At 43.8% G+C, this 20,852-nt stretch overlaps 2 protein-coding genes across 2 annotated transcripts; both read left to right on the top strand.

The window, feature by feature from the left end:
- Positions 1-4,485, top strand: LOC115382629 (synaptic vesicle 2-related protein-like). Its single transcript, XM_030084445.1, has 16 exons — positions 1-62; positions 185-318; positions 1,436-1,521; positions 1,601-1,699; positions 1,816-1,887; positions 1,974-2,098; positions 2,203-2,266; positions 2,377-2,502; positions 2,586-2,714; positions 2,802-2,875; positions 3,156-3,232; positions 3,328-3,432; positions 3,636-3,747; positions 3,870-3,951; positions 4,026-4,115; positions 4,354-4,485. Exons 1-16 carry the CDS (start codon positions 1-3, stop codon positions 4,483-4,485), a joined length of 1,569 nt encoding a protein of 522 aa, XP_029940305.1.
- A 1,761-nt stretch (positions 4,486-6,246) lies between these two features.
- ssh1b (slingshot protein phosphatase 1b) lies at positions 6,247-18,903 on the top strand. The gene is made up of 15 exons (XM_030084441.1): positions 6,247-6,478; positions 8,999-9,036; positions 11,997-12,097; positions 12,743-12,807; positions 13,005-13,126; positions 13,210-13,278; positions 13,562-13,627; positions 14,372-14,566; positions 15,535-15,628; positions 15,772-15,900; positions 16,027-16,073; positions 16,217-16,363; positions 17,316-17,516; positions 17,603-18,245; positions 18,331-18,903. Exons 1-15 carry the CDS (start codon positions 6,398-6,400, stop codon positions 18,901-18,903), a joined length of 2,571 nt encoding a protein of 856 aa, XP_029940301.1. The 5' UTR covers positions 6,247-6,397.
- Positions 18,904-20,852: the final 1,949 nt, after the last annotated feature.

Below are 20,852 nucleotides of genomic sequence, written 5' to 3'. Positions count from 1 at the left end.
ATGAACAGGTGGAGTGAATCGGCTAAAGCCACCTACAGGCGATGGAAGAACACTGGAAAGCGGTAAAACAACAGATCTATTACTTCTTGTATCAAATGGAAGTCATGAGTCAGCCGATCGAAGCTTCTTTCGATCTGCATGTTTTGACATTGTGTATATTTTTCCTCTCTGTGTTGAAATTCAGGAGCAAGTCGGCGTTTGTGGGCCGTGCTGATGAGAGTCAGGAAACAGACAATGAAATCTACACTGTGGCAGCAGCCAGAGCGGGGTCGGGCGGTGTGGAGGCGTCACTCAGCGGTGGATCTAACAAGACCGAAGGTCCGTTTACACGTTTAGCTTTTACTTCATGGAGATTATTGAACAGGTTTTTCATCGCCTGATTTGTTAGGATGAAGAGAAGAGTGGAAACAAAGAGCAAGGCAGTGTCAGCATCTGCTGAGAAATTCAGGAGCTCTGGGTTTTGTCCTTGTGAAGTTTGCATGTTCTCCCTGTGCATGTGGGCTTTCTTCCTCCGACAGTCCAAAAAGTGATGACTATAATCAAGAGAGTTGCATATTGTTACAGCGGCCTGGGATGAGAGGCCGAAAGGCATTGTGGGACAAGCTCCTTTGTTTCTGACTATTTCCGTCAGTCTTCTGTGATGTTAAAATAAATACACAGGCACAATATTGTCATCATATCTTACAACCATTGAATTGAAACATTGAAACATTGTCAATTTTAAACTTAGATAAGGTTTGCACACAAACTTACAGCTTTACCTGCTTCCAGAGCTCTCAAACCGATCCTGTAGGAAAAAAATCATCAGTTTTCTGTTTTGTTTTTTTTTTTGGTTTTTTTTTTAGCGTGCAGGGCAAGTTACTCAACTAAAACATTTTTTTATACAACTGAACCAAAGTGCTGTATATAAACAGACATAAAAATCTAAAAACATAAAGTGCAAGATAAACAGCAGTAAAAACAATAAAAAGACAGTGATGAAAACAATAAAAATAGTAGCAGAAGCCAGGGAATAAAAATGTGTTTTAAGGGTGCAATTAGAACTAGACAGTGAGGGCCCTGTGTGATGTGCAACAGGAGTTACTTCCGTAGCTTCAGAGCGGCAGCAGTAAAGGCTCTGTCCCCACTGAGCTTCCGTTTGGACTTCGGTACGACCGGCCGACTCCAGCATAAAGTGTGTTGCAGTAATCCAGTCGAAATGTAATAAAAGTTTTAACGCATGAGTGTCTCAAAGTGGTGACGTGCAAGAATTGGCTTCACTTTTGCCAACCGTCTGAGGTGAAAAAAGCTTGATTTAAGCGCTGAAGTTATGTCTCTAATAACATTGAATCAGATCTGATGAACTGTTCCAATGCAAAACTTTAAAGTTCTACCATTCATATCAATCAATATTACCTGATATGTGGCGTTAATGATTGTCTGAGGTGTTTTACAGAAACCTTCACTGTGGATGACGCCCTGGAGGCCTTTGGTTTTGGAAGGTTCCAGTTCAAAATGTGTCTTTTGACTGGTCTGTCTCTGGTAAGGATCCTGACGGGGACAGAAGCGATGTCTCTTCAGTTCTCTGACGCTGTGAAACTGTTCATCTGGCCCGTCTCAGGCTGCAGATGCCATGGAGCTGATGCTCCTGAGCGTCCTCGGCCCCCAGCTGCACTGTGAGTGGAGACTCCACAGCTACCAGGTGGCGCTCATCACCTCGGTAAATGAACTCATGGTGTTTGGTTTTTTCCTGAGGGGGGCTTATGACACATTTTTTAAGATGTACTATTTTGTCTACTTTCATATGTTACTTTTTGTTTTTTCTTTGCCCGTCAGGTGGTCTTTATTGGGATGGGAATCGGTTCACCATTTTGGGGCTATATTTCAGACAACTATGGCAGACGAGTAGTGAGTGCTTTATCTTGTTTTGTTTTGTTTTTTATTGTATGATTTATTGATTTTACATCACCTCATGCTCTCTCTGTTGTGAACAGGGCCTGGTCATGTCCATGTGTTGGATTTTCTACTTTAGCCTGTTGACTGCCTTCTCTCCAGTTTACAGCTGGCTCTTGATTTTACGCGGCATTGTAGGCTTCGGGTTGGGAGGAATTCATCAGTCGTAAGTTCAGCCTTTCTTTGTAGAAAGGAACAAAATCGTGATGGCTTTCTGAGCGATATCAAAGTTGTTTCCCAGTGCACACCCGACATTAGGTCTCTGTTTAGGATGACGCTGCTATCTGAGTTCCTTCCAGTGAAGTGGAGAGGTACCTGCGTATTGCTGGCTGGGGTACTGTAATGATTTTGTCGTTTATATAAAACTTTCACCTCTTACAGTTTAAATTATGTGCTGATTGAGTGGAATTAGTGTACACTCCTTCTTGGATGTCCCTCCATCAGTTATTCTGGGCAGGCGGTGCTGCGTTGGAGGTCCTCCTGGCCTTGCTGACGATGCCCACTCTGGGATGGAGGTGGCTCGTCGCTCTGTCCACAATACCGATCGCCATTTTTCTTTGCCTCTGCTTTGTGAGTGTGTTTTAATGTACCAAGAGCCCATGTGATGGAAAACGACTGCAGTTAAAGTCTTAACTCATCTGTGTGTCACACAGTGGATGCCCGAGAGTCCTCGTTTTGACGTGGTTATGACCAGAAGAGAAAAGGCCATCGCAACATTAATGTCTATCGCTAAAGACAATAAAAAGACTTTGCCTCAGGGGAAACTCGTTGTTCATGAACAGGTGAGACTGAGAATAAATGAAGTGGAGGTGAAACCATACGAGATTACTGTGGCTCTTAACACGTCGTTCTTCTGTTTGTTTTGACAGTGTAGTCATGGGCGATTCAGAGATCTTTTCACCCCTCAGTACAGGAAGACAACCCTTCTGCTGTGGCTCATAGGGTTAGCTGAGAAACACATTTTGGCCTCGATCTTGTTCATCTTGTTTTCCTAATTCTAACACAAGCAGTCATGTAATTAAATACAAATATAACCAAATCGCAAATTAGTTGATTTTAGTTAGTCACTTATTTCCTAACACTCGGTTGTTTTAATAATTCTGATATGGTCTTCTTTTCTCTGCATCTCATACAGGCGAACACACACACACACAAACAGGAACAATCTGGAGGCTTTGTTTTCAGTTTTCTATGCAACATTCACAGCACTGTATTGTTATCAGGTTTACCGATGTCTTCTGTTATTATGGGATAATACTGATGACCACGGAGCTATTCAAAGCTGAAGATTTGTGCAGAGGTATGTGACTCCTTTGTTTACACGAATCATCCTTTGAAAAACATTAATATCTGTCATAAAATGCAATCATTTATTTCAAAAACTCTATCTTATAGCATCCCTAGGGGCAGATACTGAATGGTGTTGCAGTCTTGAATGTAAATATTTAGCTTCCGCTGATTATGAAAACCTCTTATGGACGACGCTGGCTGAGCTTCCAGGTGAAAAAGCTTCATAATGAATGTCTAAACATAACTGACCTAATAGTACCTGCTTATTTTATTCAGTGGTCACCAGACAACTGATGTCTAAATGTCTAAATTAGAACTAAGTGTTTTTACAGCTGTTGAATACAACTGATTGCTTTTTATTATTATCTCTCTCTCTGTTTTTTTGTTTGTTTTTTTTTTTTTTTGCATTTCAGGTATTTTATGCATTTCTGTGTTCACTGATTATATGGGCCGGAAGAAAACCTTGGCACTGTGTTTTTTCATGTTTTCATTGTGCATTCTGCCATTATTTGCCTGTATTGGGAGGTAAGTCTGTTGTCTCTTTTTCCATTTGTTTTGTCTATTTCAATTTGAAAAAAAAAAATAGTTCTTTGGTCAAAGACAGGCTGATTTTTCTTTTTCTTTTCTTTTCCTTTCCGTTTGTTTAGGACAGCAGTAACCATCTTTGTCTTCATTGCCAGAGCCTTCATCACTGCAGGATTTCAGACTGTTTTTGTTTACGCATCAGAAGTATGTATGAGCTTTACATGAAAACTTTCAAATTCTCATTTATCTGACGAAATGCACTGTGTTTTTGTATTCAGGTATATCCTACAGAAGTTAGATCCCTTGCGATGGGGACATGGAATGCGATGGGGCGAGTGGGTGGCTTCGTCACACCGTTTATTGCGCAGGTATGGATATTTCCTTTATTCAAGTATTTGAATGCTTTGATGAAAATCTTTCAAGATTATATGTAAATTGCAGTGCACAGTGCTATTGTTAATGTCAGTTGAGATTCATTGGATCAAGTAGATGGACGCATACCATGACTTATATATTCGTTTTGATCGCACAGTTATAACTTGTCATCATGCCACATGGTGTCTCTGCATCAGTTTTCTTGGTCCTCAGGTGTTGTTTTGCTTCCAGGTGCTCCTCAGAACTTCCCTACATCTGACCCTGGCTGTGTACTGTGGCTGTTCCCTCCTGGCTGCCTTTGCATGCTTGTTTCTTCCCACTGAGACTGCAGGCAAGCGTCTGCAGGAAACTAATCTCAACTAGGAGGCTGGAAGATGGACGTTCACCAGAAACACCAGCTTAGATGTTACAACACATTCAACCAGTGAGGGATTAACCAAGAATAATTAAGGGAAAGTCTGGATAATCTACTACTTCCTGGATTCCAACAGCCTGTCTAAGGGCAAACTAAAACCGATGACAGAGAAAACAGGAGCCTGTTTATTCAGCCCAGTCCATCATGTTACTTCTGGAAACAGAGGGAAACTTGTTCTGTCTGCACTGAGAAATGTTGAACCTTCACATCAATAAAGTCAACATAATAATTATTAGTTTGAATTTCATTTTTATTTTGCTAATCAGTATTAACAGGTTGTTGTTGTTGTTGTTGTTGTTTTGGGGGGTGTTATTTCCTTGGTCCTTATGCAAGTTGGGATTTTGAAATGATTAGCAAATACATTTGTGTTTGTGTACTGTAAATTGAATTCAAGGGAGGAGAAGGTAAAGCTACAACCCTAAGAACCGGAGGTCAGAGGAGCAGTGGGCTCCTGTTAAATGAAAACTTCTGTACACCTGGAGACACCAAGACAAACTTAAGGCTAACATGATCAGTCAAAACAATTTTTTTTCAGTTAAAATAAGCAAAAACAGAATATTTTAAAACAACATTGTCTTGTAAGTAAAAAATAAAAAAAACACTGCTTACATTGGATGTATTGTACAATTACACTCTGTGTGGATTCGGTTTCACCAGAAGTGGCCCAGCAGAATCGGAGTAAGGAGTCATTTTGGTCATTAATGAAGCTATCAGTTACCTTTGAAACCATCTAGATTGAGATTTTTCAAATATTCCACTGTAGAAAATACATAAATTCTGATATTCTGTTTGTGGACATTAAGAAATAGCTGAATCCATTTTGTGAGGTTTTGAACATCAGAAAGCATAGGCACATTTCACCTGTTTTTGCTTCACTCCACTGGCTCCCTGTTTATTATGAAATCAATTATGCTGCTATTAAAGCTATCAAACTAGCATTAGCCTTAAAACCTTACTGTCAGGGTGATTTTTTTTGCAAAACATGCATAATGTAACAGCTTTAACAGATGGTTTTTGTTTTTTATTACATTTTGTTGTATTTTTGCACCAGAGGGTATCATCAAAATGTTCTTTATGTTGACATCACACTCATTTCTGGTTGCAGTAGTTTCTTTCTGTGAAAGTATAGACATTTTCATCACATATAATATGTATTACAGCAAAGAAAAAACTTTAAAGTTAAAAATATATTATTATTATGGCACTATTGTGATCCACTCAAGATGAAATATGGCTGTATGAGCCCCCTGCTCTAAAATCTGTCTCCTTTAAAGACTAAAAGATGGATAGGAGTGGTTGAGAAAAGGAAAAATATCCATAAAAAGACCGCTGAGATCGTAGCTTTGGTGTGTGATTTGTGTCAGCTGTGTTTCACAGCATGACTAGTGGATGATCTGATCAACATTTGGATTTGGGAGTTCCTAGTCTGGCCTGTCACCTTGACAACATTGGCCCAATGACAGCGCGCACACGAACTAGGCCAGCCAATCAGCGGCCGCCGCTGAGGCTGCATGTCATTCCTGCCTCGCGCTCAACCTGCGCCGGTCGGGGTTTGTTTGTCTGCGCTCCGGCTCGGAAGCCTCCCGCTCCGCGGTCCGCTCGGCTCTAAACGGGGGGGGGGGACCTTGTCGCCACTCTTTCGCCCATGAGGACTCCGGTAGCCGCGGAGGACGCACGGAGCCGGACCGAGAGGGAGCACGGCCGCTGCTGGAGGAGAGTCTGACTCGGCGTTTTCTCCCCGGTGACAGAGGCAATCTCAACGGCGCATCTCCCCCGGATAGGCGCTCCTCCTCCCCTCCCTTCTCCTCCTCCTCCTCCTCTTCTCCTCTCCAGCCCCTCCGCGGCTGCAGCCCACCGACCATGGCCTTGGTGACACTGCAGCGCTCTCCCACCCCCAGTGCAGCATCCTCGGCGAGCACCACCAACAGCAGCGCGGGGGAGGTGAGTGGGGAAGCCGGGGCTGGGTCTTTGTCTGGGCGGTGTGAGGAAGCTGCACCTGCAGGAGCCTCATCTCTCCAGGCTGGGTGGTGTTGGAGCTCCCTCCAGGGTCAACAACAATTCCAAAAAGGAGCCGCGTGTCTTTTAAAAAAAACTTGATCCGAGTATGCTGGCCCACACTTGATTTATTGTTGCCGTGTCGCAGCGGGGAGCTGTTTGTGGCTCCTGTGGCAGAGGATTTGTAAACAAAATCCTGCAGAGGGGGGAGGGGGGCTGCTGGCTTGAGCTGTCAAGACAAAGTGTTCATTTTGCTGCTGCACAAACATTTGCTGCGTTGCACTCAGGTTGATCTCCCTCTTTGTTATTCAGGTTGTTTAAGCGGTCATGCAGGCACAGTTTTAAGAGACTTTGAATAAGACCGGAGGGCGGCTTTTTTCAGTCCTGAGTGTGACCCAAACATGTTTATGAACTTTAACAAGGAGAAAGCCTGAACACACAGTTAGAGGAAGTAATCTGTTACACATGCTCACAGTTATTATGACTAATGAATTAAATAGTAATCTGTCTGTTCAGAAATCACCCTACCGGTTCTTATTATTTGGCCTAGAAATGTGTTTTGATGCTGACAGTACCATTAAAAGCAGTTAAAAAGTAATCAACTCTTCCAGTCAACTGAGTGTTCTGAGGAAGCCTTGCTTTTACTTGTACAGTTTCAGTGATGTGACAAGATATGGACTGTTTGCTTTAGTCTTTCCATCTGTCTTTTCATTACATCCACTGATGCAGTGGTTTGTATTCTCACCTCACTAGGAGAAGGTCCCCAAGTTCAAGTTTGGAACTGGTGTACAGAATTTGCATCTTCTCTCTGTGGGCCTTGGTTATTCTTGTTTCCTTTACAGTGCAAACAGTGTTTGAGGCTAATCAGTGTGACTAAATTTCCCATACATGTAAATGTGTCCATCTGTGTTTGCTCTTTGACCCAGGTGTAACCTCCATTTGCTGAGTCAGATCCAGATTTCCTCATTCCTTTGAATGAATTGATGTTTGCAGAAATAAAGTTTGGCTCTTTGCCACAAGATCAACCCTATTTATAATGCAGCACCTCAATGAAAAATCCCTATTTGTTGTCTCTTCTGTAGTTTGATATTTTACAGACTTGAAGAATTAATGCAAACTCTGAAGATGAGAAGCAAAGTTAAATCCCACCTGCAATCTTAAATCTTAGCAATATAACAGAGGAGCCTGTGATTTTTGCATCTTATATAAGTAATAACACAGGGGTTAGTGCTCCGGTTTGTTGTTTTAGCAAAGTGGATTATGTTGCTCTGAAGTGGGTTGAATGAACTGGGAAGCAAAAATATGCAGAGGCTTTCTTCCTCAGAGGACAAAGGAGTTCTTCAGATCGCTTTCAGATCACTTTTTTTGCAGGAGTTCTCAGAAACAGAGGGTGTGTGAGGTCTGGGTGTGCCTTTGCTGAATTTGTCATGTCTGAAGGATGGAAGCTGTCAGCAGATGAGAGCACAACTCTGGACAGGGAGGGCCAGCAGGGGGCGCTCTGGTTTTGTTCACACGTTTATCTAATGGATTAGACTGCTCTATTCTTCTGCCATGGCTTGTGTGTTGACCAAATCAGTACACTCCTCATATTTTCTGCTTTCTAGGAGCGCTTGACACGGTGGGGTTGTCCGCTGTCCCCTTTGCTCATATTAATTAAACCTCTTTAATTTGCCCTTAAGAACCCCCCCCCCCAATTTCAGGGCATAACCAGCATAATCATATGGAACATATTGTGTCCCTTTATGCAGATGACCTTCTGCTTTACAAAATGTACCCATTATCCACAGTCCCTGTTATTCAAGCTATCATAACAGAATTTTGAACTTTTTCAGGTGATAAATTAAACTTCTTCAAAAGCGAATGCCTCCCCATCAATTCCCCAGCTCAAACTGTCCTACAATTATCAGTTCATTTCCCTTTACCTGAACATAGCTCTATGTATCTGGGTATAAAAAGACAACAGCACAGGTCTGCAATTTTTTGAGAACAGAAATTGACTCTTTCCCCAGATCCCCAAAACAATCACTGTGGAAGTGTCTTCTGAAGCTGCGTCCAGCTAAGAGAGGCCTTATATCTGAAATTTATCAAAGCATCATCTCTCTGAACAATGATGGACTCTCCAAGCCAAGGTCAAAATGGAAGAACGAGTTGGACGTTGAACTGACAACCGACTGGTGGAGGCTGGCTCTGCCGAGGGTGAATTCTTCTTCATCCCGTATGCGACTCAGTCTAATCCAGCTGAAATCAGCTCCATAGAGTCCATCTCAACAGACTGAAACGCCATGAAATTGACCCTGCCTTAGATCCACTCTGCAATTGCTGTTGTTCAGTTTATTTGAATAATTTGGATATTAAAACTGGTCATTTCCTTTTCATAATGTGGTTTAATATGAAGTTCATACTGCGATTCATCTGCAGACAACACTGTATAAATATAAATATTTTCTCTTTGTTTTTTTTCTTCAGGATTTTGGAAGTGACGATGACAGGAAAAATAATCAAAGGTAAGAGTCTTGGAATGTCTGAGGTTGGTTTCATTTTTATTGACAACTGTGTGTTTGCTGAGAACAAGAGAAACTCACAAGATTGTTTTTCTGTGAACCTGTTTGAGATAACAGTGGTACAGGGATGATACACCTCAGCTTCTGGACACTGCGACTCTACTTAAAGGTGTAATACAACATTTTGATTTCCGGGTGGATCACCTAAATAATTGGTGGGTCTGTTTGTCAATCATTCTGACGAGCTGCTTTCGTAAGGCGGTTCTACGTGCTTGCGCCCAATCAGCTTCTCCCTTTTGCGCATGTGCGATGCGTTGTTTACATGCTTAGTTTTAATAGCTAAATTTAATAGCTCCTTTTTTAAATCTTTTGTTTGGGAATTCTCAGTTTTCCAAGGCTGGATTTCCATCTTGTCTTGATGTTACTGTTAGTCTCCACACCTCCTCTATCTGTCTATAAGTCATCAGGTATTATTTCTGCCTTTAAACTTTGGCAGCGTTGTCTCAACTCAAAACCTTCAGACAACACAGCTGTTTGTCTGCTTGTAAGAAAAAACTTGGATAAATCAGAATTATTTTTTGTGATACTACTGTATTCACAATTCACCACAGACAGTTGTTCATAAATGTCTATTTCAGCTTATAAATGTTAGATCACAGTGTGGCAGGATCTGTTAGGCCACTTCACTTTTCTTTCTCCAATCTTACTATTTGAAATGTAAGCTTTCATCTTTCTACAGCATTTTCTTGAAATGTGATTTATGCAATATTTGCCATAATATTTGCCAGTACAATCTTCAGATTCATCTTGAATTATGTTGGAATTAATGACCATGGGAAGAAAGACTGCTTTCTGACAGTAGATGACTCTACTACATGATATAAAACATTTTATTCTTATTTCCTGGAAGATTTTGGCTGTTGTTTTCTTTGTCTTTCCACTGCTCCCTTCAGGATGAATTGTGTTCATGTCTTGGTGTCAGCAGCTGTTGAATTTGATTGGTTTTTGGGCTATTTAATGCAACACTTAATACCTTCACCTTACAGAAAACAGACCCCGAGCCCCTGTTTGGGGGCTCACTGTCCAGAGTTTGCACATTATCTCATTGCATGTATCGGTTTTCTGCAGATAATTTCTGCGGTTTTCTGTTTGGCAAAGCTCGAAGCATAGCGTTATTTCGTTTTATAGTTGGATAATGAGGTAAAACAACACAAGAGGTGCAAAGATGGTTAATGTAAGACGGCTTGCTGTATTAATTTCTAGATTTAAATAAATGTAGAACTGTATTTGTTACTGCTTGTTCTCACCGCTTTGGATGAACTGGACACAACCCGTTTGCCTGTCTAAGAGCAGTTTTGCTTTCTGTTTAAAAACTGATCAGCTGATAAACTCTGAGGACTGTATCATTTCGACAGTATTAGTTTGTAGTTTTTTTGCTCAGATCAGAAACTTGCAGTGTCAATTGTTGCTTTAACACAACAGCTTTTTACGTGTGTTTCTTGGGCTCTGTTACATAATGAAGCACACACACTGTTGTCTCTGTTCAGGAACAAAGCTTTTATTTAGTCATTTTGACGTCACACACAAAAAAAATCACGGTTTATGTCAGCAAAGCTTTGGTACAGACTGCGTCTTTGTGCTGTGTGTGTGTGTGTGTGTGTGTGTGAGGGGGGGGGTCTTGTCATGCTTTTTGTCTCATAGATTCATCAGCGCTGAGTCTTAATTTAGAAATTTGCTTGTCAAATTTGAGACTGACGCCAAGTAACATTCCCGCACGCCCGCGCATGAATGTTGGTATTGTAACTGAGCGTCGCATGGGGAGAGCCGCTGGCCGGCCGGATCACGTGCTGCGGCAGAGTGGAGATAGGGAGCCGGGCGTGAGCAGACCCTGCGGTGCAGACATGGAAGCTCCAGGGAAGGAGATGGAGAGAAAAGCTGTGGGAGGAGGAGAAGGAGGAGGAGGACCGCGATGAGTTAAACCACAGCAGGCTTCAGTCGGAGCAGCGTCCAGGTGTAGAGGAGGACCAGCGTTAGAAAGGAGTTCTGCGATCAGGTGGACTTTAGTTTTAAAGGAGCTGTAGATATAAAAGAAGAAGAATGCATCTCGTTATGAAACCGTCCCATGAAGCCGTGTTGACTGTGCTGCCTCACTTTGTGGAGAAAGCTGCTCTGACCGGGACGGAGATCTGTCGCATGTAAGTTCTCACAGCATCAGGAACGCCGAGACTTTGTAGATGCTGATCAGAGGAATGTGGGTAGTTTCAGTTTGAGATGTGTGAAGTCTAAACTTGAAATATTCCATTTGTCTGAGTCTGTTCTCAAGAGCGTTATGAATTTTCTTGAGCCCAGTTTACAAGTTATTTTTGTTAATTTTCCTCAGTCGCCATTTCTAATGTCTTCTACTTGAATTTTGAAAGAAACAAAGAGACCGCCCAACACAGGAGCTGAAACAAAAGCGCTTGTGATGATCCCACTCAGTCATACATCGTGTTTCGGTGGAGGGAGAAATGAGGCTGCGGTCAGACAAAGCAGCGCTCTGTTCTGTGTGAGAGACGACACTAAAACTCTGTGTGGCCTCCTTCGGAACAAAGTCAAGACCCGGGAGGTCTTCACAGGTGGGCCAGGAGAGGACGTCCTCCGACCACATGTTAGTTGTGATGCTAAAAGGTGAACAAACCCACTCAGGTGGAGTCTGTTCGTCGCACTGTGAAGTGTGCTTGATCAGGACTCGGCTGACATTCAGACGCTGCTCACTTGACCTGTCCTGCTCAGTGAACCTTTAAGGGCTGAATTCATGTGCAATATCGTGCAGAGATCAATCAGTTTCGGTCGTTCTGTTGAGTTTCTTGAAGACTTTTCTTCCTTTTTGTCTTCTATATCATCATATTGTCCTGTGTTGGAGCATTTTGTCTGGTAAAATTCCTGCAACATTAACTTCATGTGACTCTTCTGCTTTTTTCCAGCCTCAGCGAGAGTTTCTTCATGGTCAAAGGAGCCGCCCTCTTCCTCCAGCAGGGCGGCAGCACACAGGGCCCAAAGACTCCGACGCACCACAAACATGCAGGTAGAATAAACACAGAAGGTTCCTTTCCTGTCGTTTTAGCCCAGATTATCTGCACAGTTGAGTGGAAGGGGAAACAGAGGAAATTTCTGTGGTTTTTCTCTTTTTTGTTTATTTTAAACGGTGTTAAGAATCACTGGTCTGACCTGCAGTCCGACACCAGCAACACATGCAGTTATTTTTAACAGTCAAGTCTTATGTGATGTTTTCTTTTGACTTTAAAAAAATGTTAATGGAACTGTTATTATTGCAAGAATATGATCACAGTTTATATAAATGCCAGAGGCAGTGATTAAGGTACCTGTAGACGACTTACATCAGCAGGACCAGGAGTGTCAAACAGGGTTCACGAGCCAGAAGTAACCTGTCAGAGAGTTAGATCCAGCCTGCAGGGTGACTTTGCTCAAAACCATACTGAACAATAAAAACTGCACATATTTGTATATATACATGTAAATTATTGCCAAAAAAAATTCTGATGTGAATATATTTAGGCCTTGTTTTTTACTCTGACACTAATGAGAATTTGGAGTCGTCTTTTCACTGCTCTGATCCATCAGAAATCGAACAAGTGGAATCTGAACTAAAATGAGACTGACAAAATTTGATTCTTTGCATTTCATTCTGGTCTCAACTTTTCATTTCCAGGTGATTTACCTCAACACCTGCAGGTCATGTTTAAGATCCTCCGGTCTGAAGATCGCATTAAGCTGGTTAGTGACTATTTTATCATGTTTTTAAATCTTAAAATATTTCCTTTTTTTAATGATAAATATGATTTAAAACCCCAATAACTGTAGGAGACGTCTGTGGCTGAGTCTGTTTCATCTCTACAGGAGAAGCTGTGATCAGGAAATTGTGACTTGACAGTAATATCAAATACATCCAAACTTCTCCTTCTGTTGCGCAGGCCGTGCGTTTAGAGAGCAGCTGGTCAGATCGAGTGCGCTACATGGTCGTCATCTACACCAGCGGCCATCAAGACACAGAAGAAAACATTCTTCTAGGAATGGACTTCAATGACAAGGACAGGTAGCAGATTTCGCAGTTTTATTTACTGTTATTTTCGGGTCAGATTATTGCATTTTCTGCAGTGACGTTCCTCTGATCCACAGTAAAAATTGTTCCATCGGGATGGTGCTGCCACTGTGGAGTGACACCAACATACATTTGGATGGAGATGGGTAAGTTTTGTCCTTCGTCATTTAAGGAAACCCTGCCTCCTGGTGGCGTAGGGGTGAATTACACTCACACTTTCCACTGCGTGTGAACGCGGTTCTTGCTGAGCTGTCAACATTGCTGCCGCCTCTGTATTCTGGTGGAATGTTCCACTGCCTGCTGTCCCGAACAGGCCTGTGAACGAGGCCCGTCCAGTCTGTGTTTACATCCTCCTCAGTCGCTCCTCATCGGCTCATCGTGCATTAAACTCATCTCCCGTCTCCTTCTCCACCTCTTCCTCCTCTCCAGGGGTTTCAGTGTGAACACAGCAGGGCGGTCGCATGTCTTCAAGCCTGTGTCTGTGCAGGCCATGTGGTGAGTTCTTATCTTGTTGTCTTTAGAAATAAAATTTCAAAGGATTTATACATATTTGGAATTGCCTGCTCAAACATGTCTAAAAGGTATTCCGTTTAGTATCACAGAGGACTAATCAGCCAGAACATACTGACATTTTACTGACTACGTTCTGAATTTTAACCTAAAAATGGAATTCGAAGAGATCATTATGTCAAAAACTGTCAGAGCCAGACACCTTTTGAATGTTGGATTTCCACCTGGTTCCTTGATGACTTTATATTCTAGTACAGTTTGTGGTTTGTTATAAGAGTCACGAGTTTACAGCACAAAGACATTTTGTACATGTTCAAAACAAAAGCTTTATTTATTCAGAAACATACAGAAATTTCTTTTGAATATATTTATTTTTTTCATTTACTTGTACCTGTGACGGGTTTTGTTTCTTTTGCATAGTTTTCGTTTTCAAAAGATTGATATTCCTCATCCTCGTCTCCTAACCTGTTCCACAGATCAACCCCACACGATGAAGTTCACAGACTTTTCTAAATAATACATTTTTAAAGGAAACAACAATTATTTGATCATGAATGACAGTTAAGTTCTAAGTGTTGCATTTTACCGCCACCTTCTGGACACTTTTAGAAATTACCTCCTAGCAAGCAGTCTGTGTTGTTTCTATTTAACTTGGAGCAGGTTTATCTTCACGTTCTTCTTTGTGATGTTGATTTTTGACGGCCATCGTTTTGCTCTGTCCTCCCACAGGTCTGCCCTGCAGGTCCTCCACAAGGCATGCGAGGTGTCGCGCCGATTCAACTACTTCCCAGGAGGCATTGCGCTCACGTGGATGGCCTTCTATGAGAGCGGCATCACATCGGAGCAAAGCTGCATCAATGAGTGGAACGCTATGACCGACCTGGAGACCACCCGGCCGGACTCGCCCACCATGTTCGTTGACCGGTGAGAAACACAGCCGATAAAGAAGGCCTGTTGATGTACGGATATTTAAATTGAATTTGTGTTTCCCCAAATACACATTTTTAAACATGCAAAGAAGATCAACAGCAGTTATTTCCAGTACTATGCTGAGGTTTTAAGTTGCCTTGAAAAAGAAAACTAGAAATTCTTTATCTGTCATGAGTACACAGTAGAACAGTGAGATTTCTGTGGGGTGAGCTGCCACTGTGTGGCGCTCAGGGAGCGTTCTACAGGGTCACTCTGTGGCTTTCACTTCCCATCACATAGAGAAAAAGCATTTAGTGGCCCTTTACTTTCCAGACAGCTTCTCGCAGCTCCTCTTGAAGGAAACTGCATAGTTGTTCTTCCAGTGATCTCATAGAAGGATACAGGTTTGATAAAGTCTTCCTCTTCCTGTAACATCAGACCGATTCCACTCTGTTCAGACTCTTTGAGGGGCTGCTGTCACTTCCAGGACCCACTGTTGACTTTGGCTGCATGTTTGGAGGTTTGATGACCCCTGAAGCCTGCCAGAGCTAAATTTGATTTTATCTGTTTCACCCAGTCCCAGTACGACAGATTTTATATGAACAAAAAGTCAGATTTCCAATATTTCAAGGCATTCACACGTGTTATGTGTCATCTCATTTGTCTTTCAGCTGTTTTAATCAGTAATTGCTGCACTGTGGCTGTGGGAGACGTTACATAAGCTCTCCTGGGGTTCCCTTGTCTTCCAGGCACTGAGCTTTTTATTGAAATATGAAACTTGATAAAAAACTAAAACACATAAGGGAGGATGATACCCGGTTGTTTTGCTCACATCCATGAGTTTCAATCCTGACATCTCGTGTGTCCATACAGACCGGCTGAGCTGTGCCTGACCGCCACAGCTGTTCTTTTGTCTCTGCTCTTTGTTTTCTTTCTGTTTCCATTTGCGCAGCATCACTGATGCTTTGACTCACTGTGTGCAGGCCAACGGAGCGAGAGAGGACAGAGTGTCTCATCAAAGCCAAGCTACGCAACATCATGACGTTTCAAGACCTGGAGAACATCACCTCAAAGGAGGTGCGTGTAGATCTGGATGATCGGTTAGAAATAAAGCTACAAGATAATCACATATGTCATGACTTGACTGATTGTTTGAATGTGCTGTGGAGCTTTGTTTATCTTGAAAGTCTGGATTTTTCACGTCATTTCCTCATCTTCAGATCCGTAACGAGCTGGAGCAGCACATGAGCTGCAACCTGAAGGAGTACAAGGAGTTCATCGACAACGAGATGCTTCTGATCCTGGGTCAGATGGACAAGGCCACGCTCATCTTTGACCACGTCTATCTGGTGAGTTCTTCTGCACTCAGCTGTTTAACGCTGATATTTCACATTGACATCCATCTCTTATTTTGCTGTGATATAGATTTGTTTAAGATGTAACTCGTGTTTCCGTTTGCCTGTTTTGGTCTGCAGGGCTCTGAATGGAACGCCTCCAACCTGGAAGAACTTCGGGACTGTGGGTGAGCCAAACAACTAACACTGACTTATAACCACGTTTTCTTTTTTAATCTGTAAAGTTTCAGTCTCGTACATAGTCAAATAAGCACTCCCTCTTGAAATGCAATATGTGGTTGTATATGGTTGCTTGTCGTCTGGGTTGCAGAGTGGGTTACATTCTCAACGTTACCAGAGAGATCGACAACTTCTTCCCAGGGATGTTCTCTTACCACAACGTCCGCGTGTACGACGAGGACGCCACCGACCTCCTGGCGCACTGGAACGACACCTACAACTTCATCGTCAAAGCCAAGTGAGACCCTTCCCACAAACACACACTGCTCATTGGACAAACTGGGGAAGAATTAAGGACGGCACAGTCATCACGTCTGTATTACATCACTGCACTGTGATGGACATCAGTCCACACTGAGACACTTTAGAATGAAGTTGTAGAGCAGAGATTACTGATGATTGAATAAAATAGTGCAACACAAGTCTGTTACAAAGTAAGTATTCAATAAGAGGTTGCACAACTAGAGTATTGTGACGAGAGCTTTGGTAATGATCGGTAGTTTTGCCTGTTTTCTGCTTATTTGTAAATCTGTTGTCTTTGTCAACAAAGCATCAGACCACAGTGACCTTCAGAAGTCTAACTTCTACTGTGCTACAGGAACACTCAGAGCACACCTCTCTCTAAAGTGAAGGTCACTGTGACCTTACATGCACCTCTTCATCTTCATATTTACCTCAAATCTTCACTTTGGAGTGAAAACACATTACAACCTGATTTTTGTTGCAGTACATCTGACAAAGCCAGTGGCTCAGCTCTCAACAGAAAGGTGTTCTGAAATGAGAAAGCCGTCAAACAAAATAGTCTGAACCTTTTCCTGCATCCAGCGCCATGGTTAACTGTTGGCCTGGCGAGCCGATTCGCTACGTGTTTGTTTTTATGGACCGACAATAATGTCAACTGCAGCTTCACTGGTTCTAAAGGTGCACAGCATGCAGAAGAGAGCACACTAGAGATCATTTTCTGTCAGGAAATGTCGCGAGTCGTGCCAGTGAAAGATGTGAAAAGGTGAAATCTGTCTGGTTGCTATGCAACCGTCTGGACATGTTAAACTCCAGGTAAAAGAGGATGTATGTAAAAATAAAAGTGGAAAGGAAAGTTCAGATAAGTTCAGGGCTCACAGTAACTGTGCAAAGAAAGCATGTTGGAATTACCTCTTTTTTTTTTCCTCTTTTTTCTTCTTCCCTAACAGGAAGAATAATTCCAAGTGCCTGGTGCACTGTAAGATGGGGGTGAGCCGGTCTGCCTCGACAGTGATCGCCTATGCAATGAAGGAGTACGGCTGGTCCCTGGAGAAGGCGTACAACTTTGTCAAGCAGAGACGGAGCATAGCGCAGCCAAACGCCGGCTTCATGAGGCAGCTGGCCGAGTACGAGGGAATCCTGGACGCCAGGTAGGAAGCGCCGGCTGCAATGTGAGGATGCGCGGCGGTTTTGTGAAACTTGCTCGTAAGTTCATTTCTGAATCTCTGATTTACAGTAAACAGCGTCACAACAAGCTGTGGAGGCCCGGGACTGACGAGGAGGGGTCAGATGATCTGCAGGCGTCCGGCCACTGCACTGGAGGCGGGGAGACGCCGGTGCTCCGAGGGGAGGAGGCCTGGGGGGGCTGCGGGGCGTCGCCCTGCCGGGGGATGGGTCTGGAAATGGAGCCGCTGGACTCGCTGAACTATAACTACTACTTCAGACGTCTGTCGGACTCCGCTCTGGACAGCGAGCCCTCCACCCCGGTGCGGGGGCCCCCCCTGCTCGGCATGGAGAGAGTTTTCATCGAGATTGAAGACGTGGAGAGAGACGCCCTGCTGGAAGACGAGGGTTTCCCCATGGCGCACCTGGCCCTGCCTGGCGAGGGCACGGCAGCCCAGACCTGCGGCCGCCTCGACCCCCTGGAGGACATGAGGCTGAGGCTGGAGTTCAGCACTTTGGAGGAAGAGGATGAAGAGGAAGCCAAGAAAGAGGAGGCCGAAATGGCGGCCCTGGCTCAAACGCCTGGAAACTCGGACGGGAGGAAGGTGGGGGAGGAGCCCGAGAGGAGCGAGGAAAGCCGTTTAGGTCTCGCCAACCTGAACACCAACAACAGCAACCGCCTGGCTGCCAAACGCAGCTGCCCCGCAGCTTTCGATGTGAGTTAAATTATACTTGTGTTTTGTGATAAATGTTGCTATACGCCGATGACTCAACTCTGTCTTCTCGTGTTGATCCGTGCAGGACAGCGCCAGCACTGGAAACCCTTTAAAGGTGAAGCCCTCCTACCAGTCCTGTAAAGACTGCATGCGTCTCCCGCAAGGGCGGCGCTGCGACCGTCCGTCAGGAGGCCGCTCCCACCGCCTTAACCCCTCCCGCCACTGCGCCGTCCCCTCCATATGCATCGACCCGCCGGGGACGACCTTCGCCTCCACGCCGATCCTGCAGTCCCTGCCCAACCCCGCCGTCGGCTTGGTCCAGCCCTGCGCTCAGCTCTACCGCTGCGCCACCTGCGCCCCGGGGGTCCCCTGCGGACCGCTCAGCAACCACCAGAAACTGGCTTCGCCCATGAGCTGCGAGGAGACGCTCCCCGACTACGGCCCGGGGGAGACGGAGGACATGGAGGAGCACGGGGATCGGGTATCGAGCGGGAGCGGCGAGATGAGCTCCGAGGGTCCGGTGGAGCTGCCGCCGCTGCAGATGCCGGGACTGGGGATTAACTTCGGGCTGGAGCTGATGCGGCAGCGGGCGGAGCAGCTGGAGAAGATGCCGAGCCTCGGTATGGAGGGCCAGCTCCCGGTGGGGCCCCTGCCTTGAGACAGCGTGGCTCCCCGCCGCCGGGGGGGGATGCTGGACGACCGCCGCCGTGGCAGCAGAGACACGCGGCACTGCGCCGACCTCTGCTGGGAAGCTTCGGCCTCGTAGCTCCATTTTAGCAAGCTGCAGCTTTTAAAGTGCCGCTCTGACCGACATCTGGCGCTAACATTCAGACAAGGCTGTGCTAAAGTACTACTGGTCTAGTTGAGACACACACAAAAAAAAAACAAATCCATCTCATGTCCTTCACCTGTCCCTCAGATGTGAGATTTTAAAGACATGCAGGGTCATCACACCTCCCCACGCCCCCGTGGAGATGAGCCTTATGTTGCCATTTTACCCACAGAAGGCAGGTTTAGGTTGCGAGACTGTTGTTTCCTGCAGCCTCCTGAGAATGCTCAGGTCGGCGTATTAACGTTGACGAAAAAGTCCGCCGTGCGCTCTGAAGCGCTCACGGCCGGATCCACTCTGTCTCTGCTTTCTGGCGCATAACTGAATCCTCTGCTTCAGTATTTTCTGCTGCTGCTTTTTGCATCACTAGAGGGCATTTCACTACCAGAGGAGGATAGTTTGGTTCTGGTTTTTTTTTGTTTTTTTTGTTTTTTACCTGACCACACGCACGCCTTTTTATGCATTTTTGTAAAGCGTCGTACCTCGAACCGCGAGCATCTCAGACTGCTGTTGCCCCCTCGTCTCAGTATCTGCTGGACTTCATGTAATCCTCTACTTAAAGCACTCAGATTAACCCATGCATGATTTCACAGTAATACAAAACACATTCTCTGTATTCTTCAGTATCTTTTTTGAACTGATCATTAATGATTACACTCAGCAGCTATAAACGGATGCTGCTTCACTTTAATTCTTTTTTTTTTTAACACCTGAATAAAAGGAAAGGGGACATCGAGAGACTTTCACAAGCGTAAAATTTAACTCTTATTGAAACGTTGATTTGATTCATCAATTATTTTCCAATATTTTCAATCTTAAATTGAAAGTTTCAAGGCATTTTTAAACGTTTTAATTGCGATAACTCTGGCCTAGTAGAGATCAAACTGAGAATATCTCTTCCGATGAAAATTTTTTTTAATGCCTCATGAAAAAAAGTTTGAATTTAATGATGGTAAGAATAACTTTTCCATTATATCCTAATTTTCTGGGACTTGGACTTGTAAAGCCATATCATGCCATCAGCATGCTTTTCTACTCGATCTGTGTCCAGGTAGTTATTTATCTCAGAGGCTTCACTGCAGTGATGAACATGGCTCTGTAAGTTTTCGTTTTCAGTCACCTACACGACAGAAGAAAGAAAAAAAAAAACTACAGGCAACCTTTCTCTAAATGCACACAGATTATATTTAGAATAAGTACACGAGCACAACTCTCACACCCTTTCACTTGATGCACAGGACATTTCAAAGCTCAAGGTTCCCTCATTGTCATTTGCATGTCACAGAGCAAATTAATCCATAATCGATATGAGTGCACGAAGGCAGAAACACTGAACAAAATATCTGGAAATGTGCTTCGAAAATGTAACTTCTCTATTTATTTCTTGAAATCTGCTGGATTTCATGTGCGCCGACGGTATATTTATTGTGAGACGCAGCGCCGGGTTGTCCTGTGAAGTTAGATGAAAGCTCACTGTCGACATTTAACGATTTAAAAAAAACAAAACAATCCGTTATTTTATTTAAAGTGCAGAAAGAGTCATGTCAGCCGCATGGCTGAAAACAGACGAAATGTGGATCAAACAAGCTGCAACATCAAAGCTTCACCTCATTACATGTCTTGACTTGTCATTTTATGTATGTGCAGATGTATAAATAGTGTTTTTATAGTTGCTGTGCCACAAGTTGTTACTCTGGAAGTTTTTGTTTTAGTTTTTTTTTTTTTTTTTTTTTTTCTTTTAGTTTTTACTTGTTTTGGCACGCTGGATGTGCTGGAAT

This window comes from Salarias fasciatus (assembly GCF_902148845.1).
Source record: "Salarias fasciatus chromosome 7 unlocalized genomic scaffold, fSalaFa1.1 super_scaffold_4, whole genome shotgun sequence".
Classification (NCBI taxonomy): domain Eukaryota; kingdom Metazoa; phylum Chordata; class Actinopteri; order Blenniiformes; family Blenniidae; genus Salarias; species Salarias fasciatus.
Note: the sequence above shows the minus strand (reverse complement) of the source record. Positions and strands in the feature narration are given on the sequence as shown.

Coding starts and splice junctions, on each gene's coding strand:
- LOC115382629 (XM_030084445.1), top strand. CDS start 1: ATGAACAGGTGGAGTGAATCGGCTAAAGCCACCTACAGGCGATGGAAG. Junction 2,099..2,202: donor TTGGGAGGAATTCATCAGTC/GTAAGTTCAGCC, acceptor GTCTCTGTTTAG/GATGACGCTGCTATCTGAGT. Junction 2,503..2,585: donor TTTTTCTTTGCCTCTGCTTT/GTGAGTGTGTTT, acceptor TGTGTCACACAG/TGGATGCCCGAGAGTCCTCG.
- ssh1b (XM_030084441.1), top strand. CDS start 6,398: ATGGCCTTGGTGACACTGCAGCGCTCTCCCACCCCCAGTGCAGCATCC. Junction 6,479..8,998: donor CCAACAGCAGCGCGGGGGAG/GTGAGTGGGGAA, acceptor TTTTTTCTTCAG/GATTTTGGAAGTGACGATGA. Junction 13,628..14,371: donor GTGTCTGTGCAGGCCATGTG/GTGAGTTCTTAT, acceptor GTCCTCCCACAG/GTCTGCCCTGCAGGTCCTCC.